This window comes from Colius striatus, chromosome 5 (genome assembly GCF_028858725.1).
Source record: "Colius striatus isolate bColStr4 chromosome 5, bColStr4.1.hap1, whole genome shotgun sequence".
NCBI lineage: Eukaryota > Metazoa > Chordata > Aves > Coliiformes > Coliidae > Colius > Colius striatus.
Genome location: NC_084763.1, coordinates 34,210,481 through 34,238,130, shown reverse-complemented (window position 1 = coordinate 34,238,130; position 27,650 = coordinate 34,210,481). Strand labels below are relative to the sequence as shown.

The 27,650-nt window shown below is 37.4% G+C and overlaps 1 protein-coding gene across 5 annotated transcripts in view; it reads left to right on the top strand.

Moving 5' to 3' along the window:
• Window positions 1–26,379, top strand: part of VPS50 (VPS50 subunit of EARP/GARPII complex) — a 92,962-nt gene extending 66,583 nt beyond the window's left edge. For 4 of the 5 annotated variants that reach the window (XM_061996335.1, XM_061996337.1, XM_061996334.1 and 1 more), the window contains 7 exons: window positions 1,906–1,986; window positions 16,475–16,623; window positions 17,713–17,809; window positions 17,950–18,108; window positions 20,157–20,278; window positions 23,445–23,634; window positions 24,946–26,379. In XM_061996335.1, coding sequence (XP_061852319.1) covers window positions 1,906–1,986; window positions 16,475–16,623; window positions 17,713–17,809; window positions 17,950–18,108; window positions 20,157–20,278; window positions 23,445–23,634; window positions 24,946–25,065 — 918 coding nt within the window. In that variant the 3' untranslated portion in view covers window positions 25,066–26,379. The remainder of the gene's footprint in view (window positions 1–1,905; window positions 1,987–16,474; window positions 16,624–17,712; window positions 17,810–17,949; window positions 18,109–20,156; window positions 20,279–23,444; window positions 23,635–24,945) is intronic. The other variant, XM_061996338.1, reaches the window with a different exon arrangement.
• Window positions 26,380–27,650: the final 1,271 nt, after the last annotated feature.

Genomic DNA, 27,650 nt, shown 5'->3' with positions numbered 1-27,650 from the left:
TGCTAAGACTAGAATCTGCCATGTTGCGTAGAGAAACAGCAAAAACTTCCATGAAGCAAAGCAGTTACACTGATGAGTGACATATTCTTTGTGAAGTCATGAGATTCTATCCTTATGGAAAAAACGCTGAGCAACAATATTTTTTGGGCTGGTTGGTTGCTTTTTTTATTGCTTTTCCTGCCATTTTTGCACCCCCCGCCCCTCCCCGCTTGGATGCACAATTCTAACTTCAGGCTATAACTGATTGCCTGACTCTTGATATGTGATGTTTTATGGAAAATTAAGCTACTTTTTAATCTTTTTTTTTTTTTAATGTAGATATGTTTCAAATGTGAAAATGCCATTTTTAGGAAAAAATATATCACTATAGAATAAGTGAAAGTTCCTGATAGCTATTGAACATTAGTAATTGGAAGGCAGAAAGAGAATCAGTGGCAGACTATGATGGTGGAGGTGCAAATTTCTTAAAAAGAAATTTAACAGCTGAAAATACTTGTAAATAGTGATCTTTTTCCTCGTTAAGCAGGGTATTTTTTTTCCTTTTGTTCGTAGTTTAACAGGATGAATAGCCGATCTTGAATTTGCAGTCTTTATATGGCTATGTCTTGAAACTACTATATGAGGTTATGGAGGTAAAAAAAGAGAATTAAGGAAGTGTTTCTTAAAGGGAAAAAAGTTACTTTTTTTTTTCACCCATATACCTGCAAAATCAAAGGCTGTTCAGAACTGATACTTTTACAGTAAAAATGTGACATCCAATTTTTTTTTTTTTTTTGTAAAAAGGCTTACTTACAAAGGCATGAATACTTCTTTTTGTCCCACGTGGACTCTACAATAGTGATTTCTGTCTCCTAGATCAGGTTCTAAATTTCAGCAGAATGTGCTTGCAGTGGGAATTCAGCTAAGATACAAATTTTCATTACATATTGGTTCAGACAGATGGACATTTGAAGACATTTGCTTTCTTAGAAACACTACCCACAGTAAATCAGGACCTAAATTATACCTTTTTATATTTAAAAGGAGTGGATGGAATGACATCAGCTTGAGTGCTTCCTTCCCTGATTGAGTGCACTGAAAGGAAGTCTGATGATACCATGTACAACAGCACTCTAAATATTGTTCAGTAGATTACATTTTCATGTGAATCACATACCAGAACTGTATTGAAATACTTAGTTTCTTGATGTGAATGTGTGTCTCTTAGCTATCTTAATTTGTTCTTGGTTTTTTAAAATTATAAGTAGAAGATAAATAGCTATATTAATTAAGCATGTCAAATCAGACCCTCAGGTGGTGTAATTTGTTTCATTTACCATGAAATTGGTGTAGCTATATTGATTTATCCCAGATGAACATCTGCCCCCATAATACTTTTGAGTCATGAACATGAAGATGGCACTTTTATCAGGTAGATCTTTATAAGCATTAAGTAATAATGGCTTTTGTAAAGATCAATGGATATAAATTTACATATGCAAGTTAAATATTTAATAAGGAATTACAAGAAATTGTATGACTTGAGAAAGAAGTCAAGACCATTTAACTTGGGTATAGTGTGCATGCAGGTCTCAGTGAGGGCACCATGGCGCACTGTTCTGGGCTTATCACCCATACAGTAATACAGTATGATAACAAAAAAGGGTACTGCTTGTTTATTGATATAAATAGTAAACTGTCATTTTCATGGAAGTTATTTAGGCCATTCTTCACACTAATACAGTGTTGAGTGCTGTGACCTGGTTTGATTTTCTTTTAATTTGGTATGATTGCGATTAAGGACTAAAAACATTAATGTAAGTAAATCGTAGCTAGTGTTTACAAAGTAAAATTTTGCAGCATCACTGTAAAATTTATACCAATGAGTTTTCCTTCCCCGGTATAAATAGAATATATTTCTTTCAGTTTGAATCAACAGGACTAGGCCTCAGTAGCAGCAGATTACGCACCACACTGAACAGAATCCAAGAGAGTCTGATTGATCTGGTAAGTACCTCAATGGAATAAAGGTGTAGACAATTTGAGAATTGTATTTCATCATGGCTTTCGGATTTTTAACTCTCTTCATATACAGTGTCTGTAATGTCAAAGACTTAGTTTCATGGAATATCTTGAGGTAGGTATCATTTTTGTATTAAATCATTTTTCAAATATAAAACTAGTTTAACAGCTTTTGCTAAGTTTAGCAACAAAAATACGTATTTTAAATCTTATATTATAACTCATGTAATAGAGATATTCTGGTATTATCCTTATTAAATTATATCACAAACACAGAATCACAGAATGGTAGGGATTGGAAGGGACCTTTAGAGATCATCTAGTCCATGCCTCCCTGCCAAAGCAGGTTCACCTGGATCGGGTCACACAGGAACACGTCCAGGCAGGTTTTGAAAGCCTGTAGAGAAGGACACTCCACAACCTCCCTGGGCAGCCTGTGCCAGGGCTCTCTCACCCTCACATTGAAATAGTTTTTCCATATCATCGAATCATAGAATGGTAGGGTTAGAAGGGACCTTTAGAAATCATCTAGTCCAACCACCCTGCAGAAGCAGATTCACCTAGATCAGGTTGCATAGGAACATGTTCAGGCGAGTCTTGAAGACTTCCAAGGAAGGAGACTCTACAACCCCTCTGGGCAGCCTATTCCACTGCTCCCTCACCCTCACAGTAAAATAGCTTTTTACTTACATTTACGTGGAACTTTTCGTGTTCCAGCTTCATCCTATTACCCTTTGTCCTCTTGCTAGCTACAATAGCAAAAAGGGATGTCCCAAACTCCTGACGCCAACCCTTTAGATGTTTGTAAATGTTAATAAGATCACCCCTAAATCTCCTCCAGACTAAACAGCCCCAGTTCCCGCAGCCTTTCCTCATATGAAAGATGTTCCAGTCCCCTGATCATCTTGGTGGCCCTGCACTGGACTCTCTCCAGCACTTCCCTGTCCCTCTTGAGCTGAGGAGCCCAGAACTGGACACAGTACTCCAGATGAGGCCTCACCAGGGCAGAGTAGAGAGGGAGAAGAACCTCCCTTGACCTGCTGGCCACACTCTTCTTGATGCATCCCACGATGCCATTGGCCTTCTTGGCCACGAGGGCACATTGCTGCCTCATGTTTAGTTTATTATCAATCAGGACTCCCAGGTTTCTCTCTGCAGAGCTGCTCTTCAGCAGTGCATGGGGTTGTTTCTTCCCAGATGCAGGACTCTGCACTTGTCCTTGTTGAACCTCAGGAGGTTCCTCTCTGCCCAACTCTCAAGCCGGTTGCGATCTCACTGAATGGCAGCACAGCCTTCTGGGGAATCAGCCAGTACACCCATTTTGGTGTCATCAGCAAACTTGCTGAGGGTACACTCTGTCCCCTCATCCAGGTCGTTGATGAAGATGTTGAATGAGACTGGACCCAGAACCGGTCCCTGTGGAACTCCACAGGCCATGGGCCTCCAGCTTGATTCTGTGCCATTGATCACCACCCTCTGGGCTCTGTCATTCAGCCAGCTCTCGATCCACCTCACTGCCCACTCATTCAAGCCACTCTGCCTGAGCTTTCTGATGAGGATGTTATGGGACACAGTGTCAAAAGCCTTGCTGAAGTCAAGGTAGATGACATCCAGTGCTCTCCCTTCATCTAGCCAGCTGGTTATGCAGTCATAGAAGGCTATCAGGTTGGTCAAACAGGATTTCCCCTTGGTGAATCCATGTTGACTCCCTCTGATAACCATCTTTTCCTTCGTATGTTCAGTGATAACATTCAGGATGACCTGTTCCAACACCTTTCCAGGGATGGAGGTGAGGCTGACCGGCCTGTAGTTTCCTGGGTCATCCTTCTTGCCCTTTTTGAAGACTGGCATGACATTGGCCTTTCTCCAGTCCTCAGGCACCTCACCTGTCCTCCATGATTGTTCAAAAATGATGGAGAGAGACTTAGCAATCATATCAGCCAGCTCCCTCAGCACTCTCGAATGCATCCCATCAGGACCCATTGAGTTATGAGCCTTAAGGTTGGCCAACAAGTCTTTAACCTCTTCCACCCAGGGCAAGTCCTGTTGTCTTGATGTCCTCAGGCCATCCTTTTATCTTTGCCGGACTTGACTTTCCCAAGGGTCAGCCTTGGCCATAAAGACTGAAGCAAAGAAGGCATTCAGTACTTTGACCTCCTCTGCATCCTCAGACACCAGGACACCATCAGTGTTTAGCAGTGGGCCCACATTCTCCCTCGCCATCCTTCTGCTGCTGATGTACTTGAGAAATGCCTTATTGCTGTCCTTAACTTCCCTGGCTAAATGTAATTCTAGAAGGGGTCTAGCCTTCCTAGTTGCACCCCTGCATGCCCTGGCCAGTTCCTATACTCTTCCCAAGAAGCCAGCCCCTGTTTCCACCTCTCATAGATGGCTGCATTTTGCCTGAGTTGTCCCAACAGATCGTTGCTCATCCATGGAGGCCTCCTACCTCCTTTTCTTCCTTTCTTGCGCATTGGGACACACTGATCCTGGGTTTGGATGAAGTGGTGCTTGAAGATCGAGCAGCTCTCATGGGCACTTCTGTCTTCTAGAATCATATCCTATGAGATCCATCCAAATAGATCTTTGAAGAAGCCAAAATCGATCCGCCTGAAATCCAGGGTCATGGTCCTGCTTTGTGTCCTGCCTCTTCCACCCACACAGGATCTTGAACTCTACCATCTCATGGTCACTGCAGCCGAGGTTGCCTCCAACCTTCACATCCCCAACCAGGGATCAGGTCCAGCAGCACACCCCTCCTCGTTGGTTCCTCGATGTTTAAATGGAACTTTTTTGTGTTCCAGTTTCTTTCCATTACAAAAGAAAAAGGCCTCAGCTTCCTGACATCCACCATTTAGATATTTGTAAACATTAATGAGACCTCCACCACAGTCTCCTCTTCTCTACGCTAAGCAACCCCAGTTGCTGCAGCCTTTCCTTATAAGGAAGATTATATGTTTTATTAAAAAAAACAAACACACCAAACCAAAACAATTCAGTAGATGACTAGTTTTTCTTCAGTAAAAGAATAGCAAAACACTAAGCCATCATTTACCTTACAAAATAGTAGAAGTAGTATGCAAATCCTTTGTTAAGTGATTTCTATATTTTGGGTAACTTCCTTTTATAAATTATAGCCCATTGTCCACTAATGAGTAGTTTGCAAAATGTGAAAATTAAATATGGTGCTTGTATACACTGGTAGTAGATTACTGTCCTTCACATCAGATTGCAAAGAGTTAAATGGGAGACTTCAGGCAGATTTTGTGGATTCAACTGTGCAGCAGAGCTTATAAAGAAAAACTACTTAGAACTACACAAAAATGGAATTTTGTAGGGTTTTTTCCACCTAAACTTAAACCCCTTGAAACATTATGAAGAAATTTCCTGACTATCATAAATGGCTTGTATAGTAATTAATTCCACAGATGCTACAGGAAAGTTTTATTCACTAAGGCCTTAGAAAGAAGCAGAAGACAAGTACTCTACTCTGACTTTCACAGGGAACTTACACTCTACAGAATTGTACTTCATGCCTTTTTAATTCCTTAAGTTGTTATCGTAAACGTTTCTTTGAGAGAAGGGGACATTTCTTATAGAGTCAGTAGAGGGAGCATAAGATAACTAGTCACTCTAGGCCTCTATAAAGCAGAAAGGCTAGTCATATTGATATTCATCTGAAAGGCAGCGTGTTCAGAAAGAAAAATTAATTATAGAAAGATGTTGCAGACAAATTAATTAAAGGTTATGGAAAAATGACAGGTTATGGAATTAATTTTTAATTAATTTGAAAGGAGGAAGGAAATTTTGCTAGCTATGGTTAGCTTGAAGGCATTCCTTGGAGCTTATTAATATCTTGTGAACTTATGCTGGACTTATGCTATAAATGGAAAGTTTTTACTTTTTGATTCATGAAGAAGAAAAAGTCTTCTGATTGTTTTTATTGTTTGCTTAATATTAAGAGTTTATGAAATTCATGATTTTACGGTGTCACAAAATAGGTGTTTTTCATGATTGTATGGACTTTTCTGGACCACTCTTAAAATTCTCTTCACTTAGATTACTGTAAATTGTATTCTGAAAATATTAATGTTTGCGTTGTGAGGTTCAGTCTCATGGTGTATTGGGAATTTTCTTTCTTTGCATTGTCTTCTATGCTTGGTAACTTTATTAAGGACTATAATTTCTGTTGCATTTTGGTTCCCAATGCCAGCATCTTTCAGTGTTTTATTTTGATAAAGATAGTCTGAGTCTGATAGTTCTGAATCTGTGACTGAGGCTGTACCAGAGTCACATATAGATCAGAGTAGTTCCTCTAATCTGTCAGTGCATGTGGCGGTTGAGCTGTATAATCTTTGTCAAGGCTCTTTAGTCTCCTAGGTAGTGGATTAAGGCCTACGTAGAATAGTTGGAGAGTTTAGAGGTGATCTCCTCCAGCTTTTTTTTAGGTCTTCTGTAGTTCCTATTTGGAACTGAATTAGTGCTGTCTAAATTTCATCAGATATCTTTTAAGATACTACTTTTATTATTAAGCTGAATTTTAATCTTCTTTTGTGAAGGAAAAGCAAAGTGGAAAGGGGATTGCACTCCTAGCAAAGTAAAGCCCAGCTACTTTAACGTTCTTTCTCATATCTTTGTAGCATCTTCTCTATGAAGAGTGTGGAGGTCAATTAAAGGTATTCCTAGTAGGACCTTATGGAGCTCCTTAATTCTAAGTTTATACTTTCCTATTATTACAATGAAAGAAGTGTGTGGTCTTTTAATATATGCTGTACTTATGGTATATTTACCATACTTTAGAGAGAAGTACTGTTCTGGTTCTCAGTTGGACCACTGAGAGGGTTGACTTTCTCACAGCTACTGAGTGAAAATGTTGTAGCCATTTGAAGCGCTTCCTCTCCACTTCCCTTTATCCCTCCTTTAAACATCACATACATCCTGCTTCTTCTGGGGGGTCCATGTCCTCTCTAAGCAGTACTTAAACTATAGCTGAATTACTTTTCAATCTAATACTTCATAGCAAAGCCAACTGTACTTAATAAGCTGCAGCAAGTCTCCATGCAGTTTAGATTGTTGTAGACTGTGTATAGGAAATAACTGAGATAGAATATGTATTCAGTCATGTTAACTTCACCATAGGGTAATATTGCAACACATCAGCTGTGATAAATATTGTTCACTGTCCATATGCTGCACCTACACTGGTGTAATAGTAAACATTATAGTGAACAAAACCCCCTAAACAATAACCACTAAACGTCACCACTCCTTGTATTTATGGTACAAAAAATACGTTTGTAATTTTAGTGTCTTTTTGATTTTGATATTTAGTATGATGTAATCAGAATGACAATGATGAAGTGACTTTGTGATCACAGTGATGAAGGGACTTAACTCTTTACATGACTGAACAAGCATGTTCTGAAGATGTTACTGCTTTAAATATGCTTCCTAGTTAAAACTGTATACCAATAATGAGGTTTTGCCCAGCTATGGCTTTGGTCTAAAATTTCTTTTGATATATAAATGAAATAGATTTAGTTAAAAATAAATTAAAGGGGCCTAGTGGTTAATGAAACTGGCTTCATTTTCTTTCCTATAGTAAGTTATGTGAAATTGTTGCGTGACCAGATTTCTGTGACCTAGGATACTTCATGATTCAGAAGGGAAATTTTTCAGTCCTTGCTTTATCTGTCTCTAAGCAGCTTCCTTATCTTCACCAAATGTAACTTAGTCATGGTACTGCCATTACCTAGATGGTGTTTGTGAATGTCCCATGTATGCAAATAGCTGCCTTGAGTGATACTGCTGCTTCCAAAAATGGGATTTTTGTGATAAATAGCCATGGACTAATCGTAAATATTTCATGGCAAACTGGCTTGCTCAGTAAAAACTGAGATTTAGAATGGAGTTTGTTTCTGTGTTGGACAGCAGTAGGAAGTAAATCACTGTGGTGAAGTGTATAAGCATCGCAATGCAATGTATAGCAGAGTAGATGGAAGGAGTTACTGGTATAAAGAAGTGTTGATTAATGTTTTTTAGATTCTGTCTTTAGCTCTTGGGCTTTTCATCCATAAAGTATATGTCTTTTGACAGAGACAGCAGGTTAGAGATTGATGGTGCAGAGATGGAAAATGTAGAGTTCTCAGCTGTAGAAATAAGGAATAATGGAAGGAACAATCTTTTTCTTCATGCATGACTTTCCAGCCTACTTTGGCTTTGGCCCTTTGATGCTGTGGAATGTTACAGTTAGTTACACTAGTATCAGTTCTGGAAATAAACAATTCAGTTTTACTTAAAATTTTGTCACAGCACAGTCTTGCATTACTTAGTGGGGATATATACATCCTGATTTGGCATACCAGTGGCAAGCTCTGGAGAGTATAGTCTGTGGAATTTGTTGTTTGACATGGCAATGCCTAGCACATGCTGCTGCTTCTAAAAGACATAGGTAAGATCCTTGCTGAAATGGTAGCTGTGAGCTGTAATTCTTGGTGAAGTTTTGTCTGACCAAAGGTAATTTCTGCAACTCTTACAATCCTTACTTGGTCTCCTGCTCCTTCCAAGAAAAAGAAGCCTGAAGAAAAAGAAAATAAACTGTGTGGGTTTTTTCTCCCTCTCTTTGAAAAGATGTAACATATACAAATGTTAAAGGTGTTGTGTAAATTGCTTGTCGAGGGAAGAGAACTCTGTGCATACAAAAGAAAGTGATGACATGACAAGCACTTTGAAAATACAGTAGGACTTCTGAAGCTATTTTGCTTCCTGACATTATTCATTTAGAGCTCTTAATACAACTTTTTTTTGTTTGACTTTATTACCCAAGTAGACTGGAACGCTTTACTGAACTTTTCTTGCTTGTTTCTTTGAATATTTTATTTCTCGGTTTTGGCAATTGCTTTGTCTCTCTTTGGGCAGTCACTGAGCCATCTCAGTCACTTTAGATTCTTCTTGCTGGGCACCCAAAACTTGGGCTGATTCCTAGTCCTGGAGAAGTGCAGATGTCTGCAGAGTCACTGCCGAGCACCTGGGAGATTGATGGTGGATGGATGGAAAATGTAGTTTTTAGCTGTATAAATAAGGAATAATGGGAGGAACATTTTTTTTTTTCCTTCATGCCTGTTTTCCAAGACATTTTGGCAGCAGCCCCTCCTGAAAATCTTTCTTTGAATAAGAAAAATGCTGCATTATGAATGTGTGTGACCAGACCTGCTTGGCTTGCACGTTTTTGTTAGATAGCAGTTGGAGTTCTCAAGGGTGTGGAAGTCTCTGGTGTGCTTTTCTGAGGAGGACCATTTGTTATTTATTTTTTGAAGCATAGTTAACGATTTATTTTCTCAGTTGTCTGTCAGCAGACAATGATTTCTGATAGAAGCTTTCCTTGTTTTATTAGGCTAAACAAGATAGTAAAATAAATTTGCTAGCTTCTGGAATTTTTTTTATGTAAGAAGTCTACCTTTTGACTTGGAACAGTAAGAAACAAATGAAATGCAAATATCCTAGAAGCTTCTGTGCAAATTTTATTGAAGTCTGTTACTGAAGTCAATGAGACTGACCCAGCTGAGATTCGTGATGTGCTTCTGACAAAGAGCAGGATCCACACTTTCAATCAGAAACCTCATGCCTACTGCAGGGCAATGCTAATCAACTAAGCCTTGGGACCAGTGGGATGTGTGTGAAATGTAAGTCTTAGCAAGTTTAAGGATCCCTTGCATGGAACTTCCTAATGCTGTAAAGGTATCACTTGCCAGCAAAGGACTGTAAATGAATGGAAAATTAATAGCTTGGTTTCTCAAGATGATTTATTGTTTAGTTTTTAATGATCTGCTCTCTTCAACATATCTTGTGTCATGGTCATTGTAGTAGCTTATATTGTTTACATTCCATTTAGTTTCTTAGGGGCTAAGTCACCTTGGTGCACCTCAGCATGAAAATACTAATCTTTCAACTTAAAGTGTAGTAGGAATATTGAAAAGTACCATTTTTAAACCTCAACACATTTACATCATATTTAGAAAGGCAGTGTGCTGTTTTGTTTCGCTTTACTGATCATTTTCAGCATCAGGTTACAGAAAATGCTAGATATGTTTAAGTGTAAGGGGGAGGGAAAAAAACTGACTTACTACTTTTGGTATGTTTCTAGTTAAAAGTTATTGTATATTAAGCAACTACTTGAAGTTAGTTGGACTATTTTCAGATAGCCTTTGAATACAATAAGGGGTTGTGCTTTCTTTGAACAGTGTTTATCTTCTACTTTATTCTCATGATATTACAGAAGCTATTAATTGCAGTTTCATAAACAGAGGTGATAGAGCTATCCTGTCATAAGTAAACATCTGGGGTCAGTATGCTTTTCGTCTCCATTGGTGTGCATCAAATTCTTGGTAGCGCAGTTGGTATGTCAAAGCTGCTGTAGACTGTTTGACTGCCAGAACCTTTTCAAATAATCTTATTTTTTCCAAGTCTTGCAAACACTACCTTCTCCTTTAAGGTCAGGATTTTTTCAGGAGAATTTGCATTTGCTCATAGAAGAATCAAAACTAAAATTTTTCCTATTGTACATCTGTATTATATCAAAACCATTCCAGTGTTACATATTACGTCTGGAGAAGCTCAGTTTTAAAAGTTATTGGTGTGATCTGCAGAACTTTCTGTTCTGGAAACAAATTATGGAATTTATTGTTTTTTTGTTTTTTATTTAAACTTAAAGTGGATGATTATAATTGTCAACTATCTGCACCATAAATGGCAGCTAATCAGTCATTTTGGTCAGAGGTTCTGTTGGATAACTGAAATAACTACATGTTTTTGAGCTCACAATGAGATCAGACACCTTAAAAAGTCTCTCTTGCAATTTAAATGTCAAACTTTTGACTTAGATAATTAGCTTAGGTAGTTTATACTTCTAATTTACTTAATTACTTCATAGTCTCTTCTTCCCACTAAAATGGAAGGCTTAGCAGAGGTTTGCCATTGGATTCAGCCAAACCATTGAACATAATTACAACATTTTTTGGAGGAAGGCATTTAAGGAGAGACTTGTTCTTTACACAAATTTATTTATTTTTTTCTTCCTATTCATTAAATAATTTCTCTATGGGAGTAAGTAAATGCTACAGTAAAATATCTAACAATTAATCAAACATTATCACACTCACTCTTATTTAATACCTGTTATTACTAATATGTTATGGTTTTACCCCAGCCAGCGACTAAGCACCACACAGCTGCTTTCTAACTCCTCCTCCAACCTGGTGAAGTGGGGATAAGAATTGGAAAAAATGTAGAACTTGAGATGTGATAAGAACAGTCTAATAATTGAAATAAAATAACATATGATAACAATAATAATAACATCAGCAACAACAAGAATAATTGTAATTAAAAGGAAGATTAAAAAAGGGAGAGAAATAAAACCAATGATAGATAACTGATGCGCAATGCAGTTGCTCACCGCCCTGCTGATTGGTGCCCAGCCAGTCCCTGAGCAGTGACCCCCTGTTCCTGGCCAACTCCTCCCCTCAGTTTGTCAGGGGAGTTTGTGGGTATGACATCCTATAGTACAGAATAGCCCTTTAGCTAATTCAAGTCAGCTGTCCTAACCATGCTTCCTCTCAGCTCCTTGTGCACCTCCTCACTGGCAGAACGTGGGAAACTGAGAAGTCCTTCACTTACAATGCAAAAACTAACAAATCAGTGTGTTATCAATGTTATTCTCATAGTAAACCCAAAACACAACACTATACTAGCTGAAACCAAGACATAATACCTGCTTTTCAATTGTAAAAATGTGTTCCAGATGAAATTTAGGTCAAAGATAGATATAGGATAAAGATCTTTGCAGAGTACACACTATAGCTTATACTAGCAACCCTTAAACAGGTAGAGTCATAAACTGGCTTTAACGCTTCCTTATCCTGATATTTTCAGTCCTTTATAGCAAAAGAGCTTTTATAAATGATTACTTCTTATGTATGCCAGTTATTGTTCAGGTAAGTTTGGTGCTTTTGATGACTTTTTTTTTTTAAATACCATGGGATTTTTTGCTGTTTGGCAAGGAATGATAAAAGTATCTTGTAGTTTGCATCAGTTCCCTGTGGACTTTGAAATGGTTTTATCAAATCTGTATTTCTGCAAGTTTGCTTACTTACAGGGATTCTATGATTGTATGTTCTGTAAGCCCTAATATGTTTTAGATGTATCACAGTTCTGCTCTATCAGCAAGACCTGCTACTCTTGTCGCAGAGCTAAGTAAGTTTCTTCTGCTTTGGTATTGCTCTCTGCACTCTTGAGGTTGGCGACTGCAATATGCTGTCAATGTAACTGGATATTTCTTGAAATTAGACTGGCTGCTATTTAATTTCCTGACTTCTACTCCCCTCCTTCTGAGACTGGCATCTTTTTGACCACTTTCAGTTTTTTCAGGGCTTTTCTTGTTCTCCATGTGTACTGAAAGGGAATCTCTGACAACAGAAGTTGTCTTGCAGGTTTTCTTAAATTACTGGGTTAACTTTAACAAGTCCAGCCCATTGCAAAACATCTGATTTCTTTAAATAGTTCATGCTTTTTACTCTGTTCCAGCCTGAATGTTTTATTACTGCTTTCAGTCATTTGATCATTTCTGTTAATGAAGGCTCAACGAAAAAACACATCACTGAAGTCCTTTTTTCTTTTCTTGGGCTTCCTTTTTGCTGTCAATATGCTTTTGCAATGCTTTCTTTCTAGAAAAGTAAGAATGAAATACCCATACTGTGTTTGGCCAGTATATTTGAACCAGAGTTTGACTCTCTGGTAGCCAATTGTCTCGTGTACTTTTAGTATCTTCAGGTGTAACATGATTCCAGCATTTAAAAGGTTCATGAGATAGTTACCTTCATGGGAAGCAGGCAGGTAGAAAAAAAGGTATTTACAATGTGTCTCAATACTAAAGAGACTAGCAAAAGTAAGTCTTTATAATATTTGTTTTTTACATGATTTGTAGTTAGTCTTTGAAAGAAACAAAAATGCTTAAATTTTTACCACTCATACTCTTCCCCTAGTTCTGTGGCTCACTGTCTCTCCTAAGAGCAGAGAATTGCTCGGTGGGCTGTGGGCTTGGGTTTTTTTACCATGTGTAAACATTTGAGAGCTTCTTTTCTGGATGAGGTGTGGGTTTTTTGATGGTTTTCTTTTTTTTTTTAGAATAACATGAAGTGAAAAAGAAAAAGAGAAGGCAGCTACAGAGTGGATTTTGATAGTTAATCTTTGGCTCAGTTAACGTTTTTAGAGAACAGACCCTTACACCTAGATGATTAGATGTTATTGCCTGTGTGCAATGTACTTGTGAATGTACAATGTACTTGTGGATATGCTAGGCAGATAGCTTCAGAGCTTCCTGAAGAGGTTACATGAGTTCTAGCAAATATGCAGAACTTTTGGCTTCCTTGTCGGTTTTGATAGACTTAGCAGAATACAAACTTCATAGTATAGTGAAATGTCTGGCCAGTTTAATTGCAAATTTATCTGTCTGAATTTGAACACAGATGAGAGCAGAGAAAATTAATTTTTCAAATACCGTACTGATATGGTTAGTCTTCACAATAATTCCCATGCTTGATGCAACTCTGTCTGGTAGCATTTACTATAAGCTTCTTTTAGAAGTTTATCTTCTACACATTGCTTATTTCAGTGAGATGTTTTAGCACTAAATATAATGTGTTGGTGATATTGCTCAGTCAGCAGTCTTTGGTTTTAATGTCAGAATTTCTGTGAGGATCCTTCTTTATCCACCTGCTACTTCTGTAACCTATTATATATTTTCTTTTTAGAAGTCTGAAGATACTTTCCTCACTCTTCATAGTGAGAACTCCACTTTCCCAATCTGTGCTTTGTTCCGTCTGCTGTAGCCTATTTTATATGTGTTTGACATCTTTGGGAGATGCAAAACTGAAAGAGACTTTCTGATTTAGCAAATCCACCTCCCTGTTGCCTTGGGCTGCCACATCACAAGAGGCAGCTGTCAAATAAAATCCAAGATAGTTAAAGTGGAACTTGTGATCATTTTGTTCCTTCAAACCTCAAACCATTTTTAACAGCTTGGACACTATTATCTTCCCAGTTGTCTCATATTCTTAATGTCACTTTTGACTTGGCTTTCATCCAAGCAGTAAACACATTATTGTAGAATCATAGAATGGTAGTTGTTGGAAGGGACCTTTAGAGATCATCTAGTCCAACCTCCCTGCAGAAGCAGGTTCACCTAGATCAGGTCACATAGGATCTAGGTGAACTTGCTTCTGCAGGGGGGTTGGACTAGATGATCTCTAAAGGTCCTTATGGGGCTGCTTTGTCTATAGCAGCAAAGTTTTGATCTCTCTGTTTATTCTACACCACTTGAATTCTCCCGAAGTCCTTACACATTTTGACATAATCAGTTTTTGCCTGCCCTGCCATTAATTGCTGCAGTATTACCACAATGGGTCTATTAGGTGTTTTGCTACCAGAATAACCTCCCTGTGTTTTTTCCCCCTTTCACTTAATCTGTGCATTATCTACAATTCATATTTTTCCTTGTGTCAATCATGATATTTAGAATAGCCACCACTTAAGTCCATTGGTGGTTCCCATGCTCACTGCTTTCCATTTCTTTTTAGGCAAAACTATCTGAAAAACATAAAAATAACAATTAATCTGCTTCATATGACTTCTCACAGTTGTTCTCTGCTGTGAAGCCTAGAAGAAACTCTTGTGATTGTTATGGTCAGTTTGAATCTATTTTTCTTCCTCCTGCTCCTGACATTTTAATTACTTCACTACAATTTCCTCTCATTTCGATTTATAATCTCAGTTGGAAAAAAAAAATATCTACAAACTGCAAAGCTGCTTTATTTATTATCATGTTTGTGGCATCATCTTTGTTCTTTGACTTAATCTTTTGTCCTTTTACAGTAAGCTGAGAATTGCACTAATTCATGCTTTCAGTCCAGCCGTAAATGTCATGTTTAAATATTGTTGTCACAGAATCTTAAGGGTTGGAAGGGATCTCAAAAGATCATCTAATCCAATCCCCCTGCCAGAGCTGGACCAGCTAGAGTTGGTCACACAGGAACTCATCCAGGTGGGTTTTAAATGTCTCCAGAGATGGAGACTCCACAACCCCTCTGGGCACCCTGTGACAGTGCTCCATTACCCTCACAGTGAAGAAATTCTTCCTTGTATTGTTCTGAAAGCTCTTATGTTCCAGCTTATACCCATTGCCACTTATCCTATCATTGGAAATGAATGAGAACAGCCTGGCTCCATCCTCCTGACACCTGCCTTTCACATACTTGTAAACATTAATGAAGTCACCCCTCAGTCTCCTTCAACTCCCTCAGCCTTTCATAAAGGGAGATGCTCCACTCCCTTAATCATCTTTGTGGCCTTGCGCTGAACTCTCTTCAGCAGCTCCTTCTCCTTCTTGAACTGAGGGGCCCAGAACTGAACACAGTATTCCAGATGCAGTCTCATGAGGGCAGTCATGTTGGTGTGTGTTCATATGTTGCGTTACAGCGAGCATGTTGTGAAGTTGATTTTGCTTTTTAAGAAATTCTTTTTAGCACTACCTTGCCATTGTCTTATTACCCAAATTTATTTTCATTCCATACAAACAAGCTGGTTTGTTGTATCACTTGTCTGGCCAGAGTTTCTATCCCCAGGTTCATAGGAGGCTCTTACAAATCAGTGCCATATCATGTCTAACTTCTTTATCTGTTATGGGTTCTGTATCACCTTTGCTGTATAGCATTGCTCATATTTTTATAGTCTGTATGTAAGCAATAAGCATGATATGAGTTATTAATCTAAAGCCAGAATTATGTTTATGTTTTCATGTACTAATATTGTTTTAGCAAATGGACTTCAGAGGGTGCCCATTCATATACCTCCTTAGACCAATGTGATAGCTCTGGGAATTTCTTCTTTCTGTGATTCTTCTCTAGCTCTAAGTTGTACTTACATTCCTCAAATGCAGAGGTGGAGTTTTGCCTTTTATTTCTGATTTCCTCCCTTTTTGTCTAGTTTCTCCTCTTCCTCCTCCCCCCCCCCCACTTTTTTTTTGTTCCTGGTTTATTTTTATTTGTTTGGGTTTTGGGGGGTTTCTCATTTCAGGGGGGTTTCTTTTCTGAGAAGTCAGTCTCACAGTAGGCTGTTAGGCTAAAGCCTGTATGGGCATTAAGGAGTAGTAAGAAGTTGTCCTCTGCATATGTTATATGTTTAGTTTTTTATTTCCCGAGAAAGATATTGATTTACACAATGTGACTTTTTTTTTCACCTATTTTAACATCACACTGTTCAAATAGAAAGCTATATTGTTGTCTTTTTTTTCAGGCTTGATTTAAATGACACCTCTAGAATTAGAAACATATTTTTGTCTCATCTGTCATTTGAAAGTGCTTAGCTGGAGCCATTCTTGTTGGTTTAGTGTTTTTTCAGTTGTTTAATTTTTTTGTTTTAGGAGATCTCTGCTGACCCTACAGGAGCTCTCACAGCTGCTGAAGAGAGAAAGGAGAAGGTGCCAAGCCCACATCTCAGTCATCTTGTAGTTTTGACATCTGGCAATTCACTATATGGTTTGGCAGAGAGAGTGGTGGCCACGGAATCCTTGTAGGTTATTTATAGTACACTGCATTTTGTAGTCACTGGAAGCTATGGATTGTTTAACAGATTGGGATTACAAGCCAAAACCTTGTTGAGAGGTCAGAAATTCCTATCTGTCAATGTGATTTTAAATACGATCAACAGGGATAATTTCTTAATCAAAGGTAGTGAGGCCTAACCATTTGATCTAGCCACCTGCAAGCACAAGCAATGAAAATTTACTGCCACTCGTCCGGTAATTTGTGACAATGAAGGCTAAATCTAATAAGAGAGAAGTTTAATTTTAAAGAGGCTAATGAGAGTGTTTAATTTATATGGTTTATTTAAATGTTATATTAAGTACTCAAAGGGTGATGACTGGAGATTGAAAATGGCTCAGTTCATATTGGTTTGACTTGGATTGCAATGTTCTTTGCATTGCCTTTAAGTATACCTGTTAAGAAGACATTATAATGAGGAAGTAATGCAAAACTTAGAAGGTGTGTTTGATTTACTCAGAGTAATAGTAAGAGTCGGGTAGGAATTTTTTGTCTTCCTGACACTTAAAGATTTAAAGTTCATTTTAAAAATGTATTTTCACATAAGATCATTTTGGTTTATGTTCATTCATTTAGCTAGAAATGTATTTCTTTGTTATTACCCCAAGGAAGAATTTGTTATGGTATTGTCTTTTAAAGATTCACTAGTATATAAGTAATTAGGAATGTTATTTTGGAGTTCTGACAGGGATTTATTGATACTAATGTTGACTGCCTTTAAGTATGGAAAATAATGGGATGCTTTGTCCATTGACTTTGCTAGGCTTCAGATCAAACTTCTGCAGTATATCCTGAGTAAAACAAAAGCATGAATTGTTGACACTCAAGCCTTATTTTCTTTATTCAAGCATTTTTTTGTTTCCAATCATATTTTTAAATTGTGGGAACTGAGAATATTTGTTGATGTGCTGGAATGAAATTGATACAGTGATCCTCAAGACTAAATTTCCCAAAATTATGTATTATTACTGCCAAATACGTCAACTGTAGATTTAAAGTTGTACAGAGACATGCTACGTTGCATTCAGTTCACCGTGAATTTTCTTTACTTTCAAAGGGTATTTCTGGCTGAGCAGTTTGAGTTTCTCCAGCCTCATCTTGATGCAGTGATGCCAGCTGCCAAGAAGCCTTTTCTTCAGCAGTTCTATTCTCAGGTCAGAATTCACAGCTGATTTTTAAACGAAAGATTTCGAACTTAGATGTTACATTGCACATATTTGTGCACCATAGTTCTATATTACTCTCAATAGCCAGAAATTTACTGAATTGAATTTTTATTTATATTCTGTTTCAGACAGTGTCAACTGCCAGTGAACTGCGTAAACCAGTTTATTGGGTTGTTGCTGCCAAAGCTATCGATTATGAACAAATGCTGCTTCTCATGGCTAATGTGAAATGGGATGTGAAGGAAATCATGTCACAACACAATATATATGTGGATGCTCTTTTAAAGGTGAATACTTCCTGCAAAACAGTGTGCTAGAATTTATGTAAACTTTAAATTAATGTAATACTTCATAGAAACTGTTTAAAGTAGCATGGGCAGAGCAATACAACATTCTGACAAATGGCAAGATACTATAAGGAGGTCTGTCCAGAGTTTTTATTGGAACTGCATTCAATAGAAGTGGTTATGCAATTGCTGTGTCTTATCACACCCAGACCTGTTCTTGGGAGTATCCCTCTCTCAGCCTTTTATATGATTAAATGATGTTTCTAAAGGTCTTTAGAGGAAAGTTCTGTCAGTAGTAGAATTATACTAATTCTTACAGAGAAACTGAAGCTTTTATTTTAAAGGTATGTGAATTATATTATACAGAAAATGTTATGCATCTGTATTGAATAATAGTTTTGATTACATCTTTGTACTTTGTAGCTGTTCTCCACTGGAAAAAAAAAACAATGCAAAGAACAGAGAATCAGAGGATATATCATTGCACTGAACTTGACAGAGTCTTTTGAAATGCCCTTCTTTATGCTGCCATGGCTTTTGAAATCAGTTTGTACTTAAAACATTTGATCTCTGCAGTAGAACTTTTTCCTTTTGTGGGTGTGCAACTGCTGATGAGTTTGCTTCGGGAGAATCGAGGCTAATACCATTTAAAACCTTTTTGACCGCTACAATATATAGCTAATAATAGCTGCTAGGGAAGCTTTTCAGATTATTGCTAAGCAATTAGTGATTTCCTGTGTACCCTGGGAATCCATGAGTGTCGGATATAAGCACAATGTTTAATGTAATAACCAACTACTTTTAGCTATATGCACACATAATGCAAAATTCTGTAGTTAGTCATAGTATGTATGGAAGCAGATAAAATAAGGAAAGAGAATTGTTCAGGAAATTCATTAACATAAAGTGCTAGGCATCTTCGTCTTCAGAACAGCTAGTTTTCTGCCAGTTAAAGAATGACACTGTTGTACCTTGCTTTCTCTTGCCAAATTCCTTTTTCAGAAAATTTGTGTTAAACACCAGTTATTTGGTCAGATAGTAGGTTAAAGTTGGTTACTGAGATACCTTTCTGATTTTCTTCACTGGTCAAATTTTTGGTGGGGAAGAAAAAATGAGGGTAAAAAAAAGAAAAAGGAAAAAGCCACCTAGATTAGCAACCTGGGAATGAGGCACTTTGTTGGACAAGTATGCCCTTAATAGACTGCAGTACAAACTGCTTTTACTAGTTACACAGAGCATTTCATTATCAATCTGCTTTATATTTAGGTAATTTAACACTTTTTAAAAAATTGTAGAGGCATTAGTCACTGGCAGCACATTTATTTAACTTTATATAAGTCATAAAATCATTGTAGCAGTAATTACGTTCAATTTTGCCAAGTTTGTCTCTCATAGTAACTGCTCAAATCCATCCAGGCCATTGATATTTCAAGCAGGTATTTCAACAGGTGCCTTCCCTCAACATGAATTGTTACCTAGTGTTGCAGTATGCTCCCCTAAACTGTTAGATTTGGACTCTTCAGTGGGTGCTCCCAGGTCCTTTTAAAGCACTGAGGAACTATCTAATGCAAAAGGTTGAAGAATTCAAAGTAAAGTGGTTACATTATTTCTGAGCTTCTCTTTGAAAGCTGATAGAGTGGATATTTCAAGGGATAAAGAGATCATCGCTGGATTTTCCTCAGTGACTGTATACTGGCTAAAAAAAGTTTAGAATGAGTTTAGGGAGTGAAGCAATGAAAATGGCATTTGAAGGATTAGCTGCTTGGTTAATTTTCAGAGATGTCAGTTTCACAGAGAACTACACCTATGGGGAGCAAAGCAGTATTTCTATACTGAGTTAATGTTATAAATGACGTACTAGAAAGTGGTCTGCTTTCTACTTTACATATTAAGCATGTCTCTGTAGTCTGTGCCTATTAAACCCCTTTGCTTTGTTGGTATTTTTCAGTAATCTCTTTCATATGCATTTCTAATTCTTTTGGTTTTGTTGTTGCTAGAGTATGATCCTTTTCATGTTAAAGGAATAATGATCTTTCATGTTTCACCAGGAATTTGAAGAATTTAACAGAAAACTGAATGAGGTATCAAAGCGAGTCCGTATTCCACTACCAGTCTCCAACATCCTTTGGGAGCACTGCATACGCTTGGCCAATAGAACTCTTGTGGAAGGGTAAGTAGTTCATGAAAGTCTTGCTTTTGGGTAAATATATCTATAAGGATAACGTCTGTTTTATGGAGTTAAAAGTTCTAGTTTGGAAGTGCATTGGTAAGTTCTTGTGCTTTTTGGCAGCCTAAAAAATATCAAGACTTAACATAGTCCTTAGCAGTTGTTTCAGAGTCTGGCAGAGCATTAAGACCAAAGAAGGTAGTCTTGTACCTAGATGTGACTGAAGAATGACACTGAGTGTTTTATTGAAGAGTGTGAAACAATATAGTTCTCTTTCAAAGAAACTTCTATCTGAAAATTATCATTTCCTGACACAGCAAAGAAGAAAGTTGAAGTGTAATTGTCAGCATCTCTGTCATGATGCCATTTGTCTTTGCCAGGAAGAAAGATGGAGTTGTCAATCCTAGCAGGTCTCTTAGAATCATAGAATCATAGAATGGTAGGGGTTGGAAGGGACCTTTAGAGATCATTTAGTCCAACCCCCCTGCACAAGCAGGTTCACCTAGATCAGGTGGCATAGGAACATATCCAGATGGGTCTTGAAGACCTCTAAGGAAGGAGACTCCACAACCCCTCTGGGCAGCCTGTTCCACTGCTCCCTCAATCTCACAGTAAAATAGTTTTTTCTTATATATACAAGTGGAACTTTTTGTGTTCCAGCTTCATCCCATTACCCCTTGTCCTGTTGCTAGCTACAGAGTAGCCATAAAGCAGGATATTTCCACATTTATCAGAAGCAGAGGATTGTCTCGGTTTGGTCAATAGAGGCTTCAAGCACTTTAGTCAGAAACTGCTACACCTTACTCATTTCTCCCTCAGTCTTTTCAGAGTCATTATTATAGCCTGAGTATTGTAGTTTTTATCCGCTACATTTTATTTGTGTTCTTATCCCCTTGCTACTTGTGTCTGGACTTTCATCCCAGCTCCTTTTGTGTTATTGAATATGTGCTGTCTTCCATTCCTTCTACATGTTTCGATACTTCTTTCTTGGCTATCTTTACCCTATGCAGTCCCTACTACCTATTTTACTTCTTCCCATCCCACTCTCCTGCTGTCTACTCTAATTAGGACCTCAACAACATCCTTCTTCTCCAAACATCAACAGTCTATTGAGGATCATCAGCTTCCATTGCTTCCGTCAAGCTGTCATTTTTAATATCACGGTTTTTCTTTTCATGCTATCATCCTTTTGTAGTCTTTTGAGAAATTAATTTAATCTTCAGAGAAACTAAATTGAGTCATGATGTCCCTCTAGCTTTTCAGTTCCTTCATATGACAAATAACCTACACAACAAATCCTTTGTTTGAAATTTTATTTTCCACTTACCATGCGTCAAATTAAAAAAAAATGGAGGAAAAGCATCTTTCTTTCCCAGCCCCCCAACCCCCTTTCCTTTCAAGTGGATAACACCATTGGTCACTATTGACCTTCTCTACATCAGCCTTTGTGCATGTTTTGGACTCATTTCTTTTTCTTACTTCACAATCTTAATCGTCTTTTTTGGCTTCATGAACCACCTTTTTTAGCTCTGAAGATCTTCACTCTTGTCTTGCTCCACACTGCATGTCTGCTTCACCCTTGTGACTTAGCATGTAACTTTGGCCTTTACTTTCACCTAAGCGTTTCACTGACTGGTCAGAGTGGAATCGGGATACTTTGCTGATGTGATTTGTCCTGTGCCTTTCCTTAGAGTGTAAGGAGTGCTCATTATAATATCCTCTCAAAAATCTGCATGCAATTTCTCATTCCTTTTTTCCTTATATTTCTTGTAGTTTCTTTTGCAACTAGGTGCAGGAAAGGAAGGGATTCTGAATGATTGACTCTTGGAATACCTTGATAACATCTTTTGTCTCTGAATTCCATGAAGACATGGAATTGAAAGTTCTGAAGGAGATATTTCTCTTCCAGACAGATGGTCAACTGAAATTTCTTGTATCAAACTCTTTGCTGAGGAAAGAATCATCTCCAGTATTCAAACATATTCTTCTTCTAAATTTTGCCCTGTCCTATCTCCTAATTCTACATTCTCTCCTGTTTTCCAGCTGGTTTCTTAAAGTGCTTCAGTATGTCCTATTGAGAATCATTTTCCAGTCCTCTACGGAGCTCCAGAGAGCTTCTGACTTTGTTCTCTCTTTTTTTTCCTCTGCATTCCGCAAATTCTTTCCGCATACTAAATGTAAAGGTGCAATTTCTTCTTATTTTTAACCTAATCTTGCTATGTATTCAGTTTCTAGCTACATGTTTCAGCTGCCTTCTTTGCGTCAGACCTAGTAATCTACAGACTGTATAGTAATTAGAATCAACTTCATGAAACAGTTGAAGACTGAGTTTGCTTTCGATTTGACACAAGGAAAGAGTGGAATCAGTGGGACAGGATTGTTATGTGTGGCAGCAACCTGTGGGGGGGCTGCATTAAGTCTGTCAAGACACTGTGCCCAGTATGCAGATGAAATTGTCACACTTCAGGGCATTGTGTGTCATTTCCTTTGATCTTGACAAGTGCAATTTCATATCCATTTGAAAAACCGCAAAGATCATTTTCTTCCACTTGTTGTCTATCACCCCGACTGTAATCCTTCCTCGTATTGCTCTGCCCTAAGCTCATCTACAACCTCCTTGTCTGAGCTCAAACCTGTCACCAATTTTGAAACACTAAGCTCTCACAGAGCTGAGCCAGTGCTGCCACCCTTTACCCTCTGGTTGCTGTGGGTGTTTTTGAAAACCTTTGTGCCTTTCTCTGATACCGTCACTATTGGTTCAGCAAGCTCCTGGTGACCATTCCAAAAGCTGCCATATTATCTTTCATACTTCAGTGATCATGATCACTTGACTAACAGCACTGGGTAGCATCCTGATCAGCATTGATTTAATTTGCTTTTAGTGAGTCGTTCAATGTAGGATTTTTAGTTGCTTTTGGTGGGGACGGGTTTTTTTTAATTATCACTAGATATGATCAGGTTCTGTTGTCTGAGTGAGGCTACAACATATTACGCTAGTACAAATAAAACTCTGCATCAGACATCCTGAGAGTTCTTGTCTGCTTCTAACTTAATGTAATCACATTCCTCCTCAAGGTTCAAAGGACTAAGTTAAACAACTTTGATAAATAAGATTTTTATTTTCCTCTAAGCTTTACTTTCCACTGTGTTTCTCTTTTCCAATGCAAAGTTATGCCAATGTAAAGAAGTGCAGCAATGAAGGACGTGCCTTGATGCAACTGGACTTTCAACAATTCTTAATGAAATTAGAAAAGTTAACAGACATTAGACCTATACCAGATAAAGAATTTGTTGAGACCTACATTAAAGCATACTACCTAACAGAAAATGATATGGAAGGCTGGATAAAAGAGCATAGGGTAAGATTTAAATCTGTATTCTTTTACTGTCTGTTGGCAAAATTCACCATGATGATAGAATGATCAGTGTTTCTGTGTTTCAAAAATGAATATATGCATATATTTATTATATTTATACTGCTTCCAATACAGATTTTAATATAGATAACTTTATGAACATATATGTTCATTATGTCTGTTATCATATGAAGTATGAAGAACTAGAGTAAAGTGAAGTCAGAAATGTGTTTGTGGCATTCAGAATATGCCAAAGTGCACAACTTGATCATCAAGAAGTATAGTTTGAAATCCATCAATTAAGTTTTACTTTGTCTTTAGGAGTAGGTTGCTTGAACTAAGTTGTAAAGCACAGTAGAGAGGAGTAATTGCTTTTTCTTCCTTCATTTAATATTGAATCAAGATCAACATTACTCTCTGAGATCAGCAGTTACTTGAGTTTTGAAAGCATTTGGCATGCTTTCATGATAGCATAATTATAACAGGACTGTGTAAGTAATAATCACATGCTATTGGAGCTGCCCATTGTTGAAGTGAAAAGTCTTTTAAAATGGATCACTTTGAAACCTGTATTTTGGGATTACTTTAAATCCCACTAGAAATGAATGAAAAAAAAATAGACATTTAATGTCATGTTTCTTGTTTTACCTGGAGACACAAGAGAGATTGTGAGATGTTGTTTGGTAACCTACATAGAAAAGCTCTTGTTTAAACCTATTTGTGGATGCTCTATCTTGGATAGTGTTAGATATTAAGGTAGTACCACAAATGTGGTGTTTTGACAGGTGCAAAGAATTCATGTCTTAACATTTTTATCATTTTTTCCGCTTTTATCATGTACTCAAATGAACATTGTTTAGAGACACTGTAAACAAAGATATGTAGAAGCTTATGGGAAATGAGAATTCAGAAGATATTTTAACATCAACTTCTAACACAGTGTGTTTATAAAAATAATTTTGTGTTATAAATGCAAATGAATTAAGCTTTCATTTCCTGCCACACCTCCCAAATAATTGAAAATACTTTAAAAATTGATTTATATACGTATGTATTACTTTCTGTGAATTTAGTCCAACACTGCTAAAGTTGTATTCATTATCCATTATAATCTTCCATGTAGCAAAATGCAGTTATTTCCTGTCTCAACTATAAAAACTTTCCAGACCCGACTTAACTACCGTCTTTAATTTCTTTTGTCTACTGACTACTTCTATCAGTTGAGAAGTCCACAGTGTGTATGTCTGTGTTTTCTAGTTTTCTCTTTGTCCTTCCTTTTATTCTACTATAACATGGTCTCTGTTTATTTACCAGGAATATTCCACTAAGCAGTTGACCAATCTGGTGAATGTTTGTCTGGGCTCCCACATCAACAAAAAGGCAAGACAGAAGCTGCTAGCTGCTATTGATGACACAGACAGGCCTAAAAGATAACTGGACAAATCTTTTTTCCTTTTGACCCCATCTTTCTATTCATGTGAGGCACGCAAGCACACCTCTCATGGACTAGTGACGAGATTCTCTTAAAGAGCATTGTTCATGACCTTTGTTACCAGCATTGGAGACCCTCTGAAGTTGCATAATGTTCTAAAATACAACTCTTCTAATCTGTAGAATTCTTTTCTGTTGTATTTCTTCCTCTTTTTTTTTTTTTTTTTGGTTACTTGCCCTTAGTAAAGGGCTACTGTTTGTGTATCATTGGTTAGGTGTGTATATTTTGCAAAACTGTATACTGTAAGTAGAATCAAAATTAGAAACACATTGGCTTAATATATACTTGATGCTCTTTTTTAATAAAAGGGCTACTTGATTTCTTTCCACCCTCAGAAACTGAGCTTTATTATGGACCAGTGTAAAATGAAAAGACATGTACCATATTTAATGGATGTTCTTGCATGTGTATTAAGAGCGCAGATCAACTAAATATCCTCATGTTAAAGCCTCTCATCTTTGTATGTATTCAAAAATGTCTATTTCAATCGTATCAATATTATTGACTTCAGATTAATAGAAGATAATAAATATTGTACACTAATATGATTTCTTGGTGGGACTTTATTTTCCTAATTCAAAAATGCAAAATGTCATTTGCAATAGAAATTAGTACTGTTCCTTTCAGATCACTTCCCTTTTATCCCTCTGCTAGTCTTTGAAACATTAATGTCAGGAAATAGGAATAATGGGGTATTGGCTTAAGTTTTAGATTGATATTAAATTAATCTTACTATTTGCTGCTCTACTGTAGTCACCCTGAGTGATCTGGTACAAAACAAAATTGCTTGACTCTGTATTTGTCCTAGAAGTCGATTTCTCAGAGCATCATCAACTCCACTAAAATTTCCACATTTGCCTGTGGTTTTCATAGGTAGAGTTTTACATTTTTGAAGAAAATTATTATTGCATAATGAACTTTTTGCAGTGCTCTCAGATTTGTAAAAGGAAGTGTGCTGGCATTGAGCTAATAGGTAAAATAGTTTCCACTCCACTAATGGATACAACGTGGTAAATTTTCAGGTTTGGTTTTCTACTTGCCGTTGTACTTTTAATTCACACATAGGAGAGTCAGGACTTGGTGACCTGTAGCAGTACCTAGTAACAGAAAATTGCCCCAAGGAATCATTAACGGCTCTTTCATGTAGCTTAATTTTCTCTTCAGAAGTGTAGTGAGCATCATTGTGAAAGCTTGTATACAGTTTCAGGGGAATGATAGCATTTAAACATTTACTGTGTAGTTTTCGGCTTCCTTGTTCATCTGTATTTTAAAGGAAATAAAATTTAAACCAAAACTTAACTCCATTCTTTATTGACTATGCTGTCATTCTGAGTTCCATTCAAAACTTGTTTAGCAGCATGTCAGTGTATATGATGAAGCTGAATCACTTTCATTAAAAAGGTGGTTCAGAAAAAGAAAAGCAAAGTTCATTTTGAAAGTGTGAAGTTTTGCGTCAGTGTATCTGCCCTGAAGTCAGGTCCTGAGCAAGAGCTCTCGGAAGCAATAGAAACATGTCAGAGATGATTAGTGTAAAATCTGTTTCAATTTTCTTCTCTTGGATGAAATAAGAAATTTAAATGTCTTTTTCAGAGCTTTGGTGAGCTGAAAAGATGGTTCATTTCTGTTGAACTATTTAGGTTGATGTAATTTGATTACTTACCATAAAGGCAGGGGTATAAACACTGATAGGAATGTAGAGTCAAGGAAGGAGATGAACAACTGCAGGAATCCTAGCCAGGAGTAATTCTTTTGTAGGGTATCTGAAGTTTGCCTTGTTATTTTTAAGTAACGCCACAAATAAAAGAATGCATAAGATGCAATGTTAAACCTGTGCAACAGCTGTTTGATCTTCATGTATATGTGCCTCAGAAATTATTATATTTTCCAGTGGAAACTCTCCTTGCTGCCCAGGATTGATGCTAAAAGAGAAGACACATAGCTTAATGGCCTTCATATGCTCTTAGACACATCATTTAACTTTCAGATTGCCCTGTGCGGAGTCAGGAGTTGGACTTGATGATCCTCGCAGGTTGCTCCCAACTCAGGATACCCTGTGTTACTTAGTACTGAGTGACCAGTGAAGCCAGGTTATTAAATTGATAAGGGTCTCTTTGGTAGTTTCCATCCTCTGGTGTAAGAGGTCTTTATGAGCCACCGGTTTTGAGCATATCTACACATCTTTATTCTCCTGTGGAGTAAGAAGCTTTTTCTGCAATAAAGAATGCTTAAATGTCCTTTATGTTTTAGAAAAGTGCTTTAGAATATTCTAATGGTAGATTATTTCCTCCAGTCTCCATGGAGAATGACCAGCCCTGCAGAGGTGGACAATGCATCTGTTAGTCCTTCTTTAGCCTAATAAAGAACTAGGCATGTAGGTTATACTTTGTGAATGCCACTGAAAGAACACCCTTCCTTCTTTTGTCCCTACCTCCTTAGGGGAGAACAAAGGCCAAATGATGAGTTACTGTCTCAAAGCTGTGAAAGGCTGCATTCTCTTAATTTTCACAGATGTGAATGACAAAGGCAT